The following is a 6,624-nucleotide window of genomic DNA, read 5'->3' on the forward strand; positions in this document are numbered from 1 at the left end:
GCGGTACGATTGGCAGATTTGAGGCTAAATATATTCAACATGTTAGAACATTTAAATGGGGAAACTGTTAAGTGTTCGTAGAGTGGCCCGGGAGGCTGTGAAGCCGCGTTCACACGCTGGTTGGGACTAGAAAACGTGTTAATTTCCAACATGCTCGGGGTGTTTTCACAAATAGCCCTCTTTAAAAAGGGGTTTTAGGCTGGAATTCTGTATAGCACTTTGTGACATTGGGGCCGATGTAAAAAGGGCATTCTAAATAAATGTGATTGATGGATTGAAACTGTGTGGTAAACATAACTCAGCTCTCTTTGTATTGCCCCGGAGTCAGTCCTTCTTTAAAGAACTTGTTTTATTTTAAAGAACCGATCCCAGTCCTCTTTTAAAGAACCGATCCCAGTCCTCCCGCAAAGAACCGATCCCAGTCCTCCCGCAAAGAACCGATCCCAGTCCTCCCGCAAAGAACCGATCCCAGTCCTCCCGCAAAGAACCGATCCCAGTCCTCCCGCAAAGAACCGATCCCAGTCCTCCCGCAAAGAACCGATCCCAGTCCTCCCGCAAAGAACCGATCCCAGTCCTCCCGCAAAGAACCGATCCCAGTCCTCCCGCAAAGAACCGATCCCAGTCCTCCCGCAAAGAACCGATCCCAGTCCTCCCGCAAAGAACCGATCCCAGTCCTCCCGCAAAGAACCGATCCCAGTCCTCCCGCAAAGAACCGATCCCAGTCCTCCCGTAAAGAACCGATCCCAGTCCTCCCGTAAAGAACCGATCCCAGTCCTCCCGCAAAGAACCGATCCCAGTCCTCCCGTAAAGAACCGATCCCAGTCCTCCCGTAAAGAACCGATCCCAGTCCTCCCGTAAAGAACCGATCCCAGTCCTCCCGTAAAGAACCGATCCCAGTCCTCCCGTAAAGAACCGATCCCAGTCCTCCCGTAAAGAACCGATCCCAGTCCTCCCGTAAAGAACCGATCCCAGTCCTCCCGTAAAGAACCGATCTCAGTCCTCTTTAAATTACCAAAATAACTCTGTGTTCCCACTGCCCTGACTTTGAATGAGGACTCAACTCTTTTGCCAGTTCACTTCACCCATTTTGGTTATATCAGTAGTCTAGCGTGAGGGGTTATATCAGTAGTCTAGCGTGAGGGGTTGTGTCAGTAGTCTAGCGTAAGGGGTTGTGTCAGTAGTCTAGCGTGAGGGGTTGTGTCAGTAGTCTAGCGTGAGGGGTTGTGTCAGTAGTCTAGCGTGAGGGGTTGTGTCAGTAGTCTAGCGTGAGGGGTTGTGTCAGTAGTCTAGCGTGAGGGGTTGTGTCAGTAGTCTAGCGTGAGGGGTTGTGTCAGTAGTCTAGCGTGAGGGGTTGTGTCAGTAGTCTAGCGTGGGTGGTTGTGTCAGTAGTCTAGCGTGAGGGGTTGTGTCAGTAGTCTAGAGTGAGGGGTTGTGTCAGTAGTCTAGAGTGAGGGGTTGTGTCAGTAGTCTAGCGTGAGGGGTTGTGTCAGTAGTCTAGCGTGAGGGGTTGTGTCAGTAGTCTAGCGTGAGGGGTTGTGTCAGTAGTCTAGTGGGAGGGGTTATATCAGTAGTCTAGTGTGAGGGGTTATATCAGTAGTCTAGTGTGAGGGGTTATAACAGTAGTCTAGTGTGAGGGGTTATATCAGTAGTCTAGTGTGAGGGGTTATATCAGGGGACACAGTGTAGCAGTAGTCTAGTGTGAGGGGTTATATCAGGGGAGACAGTGTAGCAGTTGTCTAGTGTGAGGGGTTATATCAAGGGAGACAGTGTAGCAGTAGTCTAGTGTGAGGGGTTATATCAGGGGAGACAGTGTAGCAGTAGTCTAGTGTGAGGGGTTATATCAGGGGAGACAGTGTAGCAGTTGTCTAGTGTGAGGGGTTATAACAGTAGTCTAGTGGGAGGGGTTATAACAGTAGTCTAGTGGGAGGGGTTATATCAGTAGTCTAGTGTGAGGGGTTATATCAGTAGTCTAGTGTGAGGGGTTATATCAGGGGACACAGTGTAGCAGTAGTCTAGTGTGAGGGGTTATATCAGGGGAGACAGTGTAGCAGTTGTCTAGTGTGAGGGGTTATATCAGGGGAGACAGTGTAGCAGTAGTCTAGTGTGAGGGGTTATATCAGGGGAGACAGTGTAGCAGTAGTCTAGTGTGAGGGGTTATATCAGGGGAGACAGTGTAGCAGTTGTCTAGTGTGAGGGGTTATATCAGGGGACACAGTGTAGCAGTAGTCTAGTGTGAGGGGTTATATCAGGGGACACAGTGTAGCAGTAGTCTAGTGTGAGGGGTTATATCAGGGGAGACAGTGTAGCAGTTGTCTAGTGTGAGGGGTTATATCAGGGGAGACAGTGTAGCAGTTGTCTAGTGTGAGGGGTTATAGCAGTAGTCTAGTGTGAGGGGTTATATCAGGGGACACAGTGTAGCAGTTGTCTAGTGTGAGGGGTTATATCAGGGGAGACAGTGTAGCAGTAGTCTAGTGTGAGGGGTTATATCAGGGGACACAGTGTAGCAGTAGTCTAGTGTGAGGGGTTATAGCAGTAGTCTAGTGTGAGGGGTTATATCAGTAGTCTAGTGTGAGGGGTTATATCAGGGGACACAGTGTAGCAGTTGTCTAGTGTGAGGGGTTATATCAGGGGAGACAGTGTAGCAGTTGTCTAGTGTGAGGGGTTATATCAGTAGTCTAGTGTGAGGGGTTATATCAGTAGTCTAGTGTGAGGGGTTATAGCAGTAGTCTAGTGTGAGGGGTTATAACAGTAGTCTAGTGTGAGGGGTTATATCAGTAGTCTAGTGTGAGGGGTTATATCAGTAGTCTAGTGTGAGGGGTTATATCAGTAGTCTAGTGTGAGGGGTTATAGCAGTTGTCTAGTGTGAGGGGTAATATCAGGGGAGACAGTGTAGCAGTAGTCTAGTGTGAGGGGTTATAGCAGTAGTCTAGTGTGAGGGGTTATATCAGGGGACACAGTGTAGCAGTAGTCTAGTGTGAGGGGTTATATCAGGGGAGACAGTGTAGCAGTAGTCTAGTGTGAGGGGTTATATCAGTAGTCTAGTGTGAGGGGTTATATCAGTAGTCTAGTGTGAGGGGTTATGTCAGGGGAGACAGTGTAGCAGTAGTCTAGTGTGAGGGGTTATGTCAGGGGAGACAGTGTAGCAGTAGTCTAGTGTGAGGGGTTATGTCAGGGGAGACAGTGTAGCAGTAGTCTAGTGTGAGGGGTTATGTCAGGGGAGACAGTGTAGCAGTAGTCTAGTGTGAGGTGCAGGAATAATGGCAAGTGAACCTGGGGAGCTGTGTGTTCACACTGACTTTAAAAAAAGGGAACTGGACTGAGGAATTCAAGCGAACCAGATGGTCTCAGCTTGGTTCACTTCGGGGGCTCTTTTCAGCGTTCAGAGTTCCCATAACCCCTCACACTAGACAAGTTGTTTTTTTATTAGTTTTTAAAAATCAGCAAACGCCACCGAGTTCACCCTAACTGGTTATAGTTAAACACGTGTCGCGTTCAACGAATCAGCAAATCAGAAATGTCAACGTTTCCTAATTCCGACTAGCATGTGAACACGGCATGACACTTTACCGGCTACAGAGAAAAATGGACTTGGAGCTCATAGGACTCGTGGATCAGGCTGAAAACATGTTACCACTGTGATTATTATTATTTGACAATGCTGGTCATCTATGAACATTTGAACATCTTGGCCATGTTCTGTTCTAATCTCCTGTTGGTCATCTATGAACATTTGAACATCTTGGCCATGTTCTGATATAATCTCCACCCGGCACAGCCAGAAGAGGACTGGCCACCCCACATAGCCTGGTTCCTCTCTAGGTTTCTTCCTAGGTTTTGGCCTTTTCTAGGGAGTTTTTCCTAGCCACCGTGCTTCTACACCTGCATTGCTTGAAGTTTGGGGGTTTTAGGCTGGGTTTCTGTTACAGCACTTTGAGATATCAGCTGATGTACGAAGGGCTTTATAAATACATTTGATTGATTGATAACTAATGTCCACCCAGCATCATTTTCTATTTTTACTAATGACCTGCCACTGGCATTAAACAAAGCCTGTGTGTCCATGTATGCTGTAGATTCAACCATATACACATCAGCAACCACAGCTAATGAAGTCACTGAAACCCTTAAAGAGTTGCAGTCTGTTTTGGAATGGGTGGCCAGTAATAAACTGGTCCTGAACATCTCTAAAACTAAGAGCGTTTTGTATTTGGTACAAATCATTCCCTAAGTTTTAGACTTCAGCTGAATCTGGTAATGAATGGTGTGGCTGTTGAACAAGTTGAGGAGACTAAATTACTTGGAGTTACCTTAGATTGTAAACTGTCATGATCAAAACATATTGATTCAATGGTTGTAAAGATGGAGAGAGGTCTGTCTGTAATAAAGAGATGCTCTGCTTTTTTGACACCACACTCCAAAAAGCAAGTCCTGCAGGCTCTAGTTTAGTCTAATCTTGATTATTGTCCAGTCATGTGGTCCAGTGCTGCAAAGCAAGACCTAGTTAATCTGCAGCTGGACCAGAACAGAGAGTCACATTTTGCTCTTGGTTGTAATCAGAGGGCTAATATAAATACTATGCATCCCAGTCTCTCTTGGCTAAGAGTTGAGGACAAAAAAAAGCACAGTCTGACTTGTTGTTTTTATAAGAAACATTAATGGTGTTGGAAATTCCAAATTGTTTGCATAGTCAACTTACACACGTACGTACCAAACATGCCACCAGGGATCTTTTTAGTCCCCAGGTCCAGAACAAATTCAAGGAAACGTACAGTATTATACTGAGCCATGAGTGCACGGAACTCCCTTCCATCTGATACAGAGCCATGAGTGCACGGAACTCCCTTCCATCTGATACAGAGCCATGAGTGCACGGAACTCCCTTCCATCTGATACAGAGCCATGAGTGCACGGAACTCCCTTCCATCTGATACAGAGCCATGAGTGCACGGAACTCCCTTCCATCTGATACAGAGCCATGAGTGCACGGAACTCCCTTCCATCTGATACAGAGCCATGAGTGCACGGAACTCCCATCTCATACAGAGCAAGTGAACAGCAAACCTGGTTTAAAACTACAATGTGACCTACTGGTTGTGTGTGTGTGTACTGACAATGTGACCTACTGGTTGTGTGTGCGTACTGACATGTGACCTACTGGTTGTGTGTGCGTACTGACATGTGACCTAATTGTTGTGTGTGTGTACTGACATGTGACCTAATTGTTGTGTGTGTGTACTGACATGTGACCTAATTGTTGTGTGTGTGTACTGACATGTGACCTAATTGTTGTGTGTGTGTACTGACATGTGACCTAATTGTTGTGTGTGTACTGACATGCATGTGGAACTGATACACACACTACCTGTTCATGTTCTTAAATGTATGTAAATGGTCCAGTATTTTGTCTGCGATGTCTTATTCGTTATGTGTCGGACCCCAGTAAGACAAGCTGTCGCCATTTGCATCGGCTAATGGGGATCCTAATAAATGAAATAATTTGACCCCTTAAATCTGCGTTTCACAAATTCTGGGGACGGGTGCACATTTTGGTTTTTTGCCATAGCACTGTGCAGCTAATTCAGATTGAATCAACTCATTATGAAACTTCAATCAATTGAATAAACTACAGCAAAAAAAACTTTAAAAAAGTGCACCCCTTGGTTGTCCCCCGGACCAGTGGTGTAAAGTACTTAAGTAAAAATACTTAAAAAGTACTACTTAAGTATTTATTTTTTGAGTGTATATGTACTTTACTATTTTTTTATGTTTGACAACTTTTCTTCGATACATTCCTAAAGAAAGAAAATAAATGTACTTTTTACTCCATTTTCCCCTGACACCCAAAGTACTCATTACATTCTGAATGCCTTAGCAGGACAGGGAAATTTGTAAACGGACATGCTTATCAAGAAAACACGTGGTCATCCCTACTGCCTCTGATCTGGCTGACTCACTAAACACAAATGCATCTTTTGTAAATGATGTCTGAGTGTTGGGAGTGAGCCCCAGGCTATCCATACATTTTTAAAACAAGAAAATGGTGCCATCTCCTTTGCTCAATAAGGAATTTTCAATGACTTAAACTTTTACTATAACTATATTTTAGCAATTAAATTTACTTTTGATACTTAAGTATATTTAAAACCCAAATACTTTTAGACTTTTACTGAAGTAGTATTTTACTGGGTGACTTTTACTTGAGACATTTTCTCTTAAGGTATATTTACTTTTACTCAAGTATGACAATTGCGTACTTTTTCCACCAAAGCCCCGGACCGAGTTTTGTCAATTCTGTCCTAATTTCAACTCACAGAGCATCTTGCATGCGTCCTCCTGCGAGGTTCATCGCAATCTCTCGTTTATTCTTGTCCTGTTGGCATTGCAGTGCTGCAATCTCTTCTTGGAGTGCTTTGATTTGAGCCTCGTAAACATTTTCCAGATTCTTCTTCATTCTGCAAAGAAATCAAAGGGTTTTTTGAGTGGCAACTTCTTGCAAAACAACGAAGAGAACTAGCTTGCTATTCTCATAAATATCCCGTCATACTTATCTAATCAATGATAAACGAACTAGTTACTCAGCATGATGAACTCGCTAACTGAACACAGATAGCTCATCTGTATTGT

General features: G+C 44.7%; 1 protein-coding gene across 2 annotated transcripts in view; it reads right to left on the bottom strand.

Moving 5' to 3' along the window:
* The window catches only part of cenpp (centromere protein P), a 189,893-nt gene that overhangs the window by 182,955 nt on the left and 314 nt on the right, over positions 1-6,624 (bottom strand). For both annotated transcript variants that reach the window (XM_021610800.3, XM_021610799.3), the window contains exon 2: positions 6,312-6,452. In XM_021610800.3, coding sequence (XP_021466475.3) covers positions 6,312-6,451 — 140 coding nt within the window. In that variant the 5' untranslated portion in view covers position 6,452. The remainder of the gene's footprint in view (positions 1-6,311; positions 6,453-6,624) is intronic.

The sequence above is a fragment of the Oncorhynchus mykiss genome, chromosome 7 (assembly GCF_057628025.1).
Source record: "Oncorhynchus mykiss isolate SJ-2025 chromosome 7, ASM5762802v1, whole genome shotgun sequence".
NCBI lineage: Eukaryota > Metazoa > Chordata > Actinopteri > Salmoniformes > Salmonidae > Oncorhynchus > Oncorhynchus mykiss.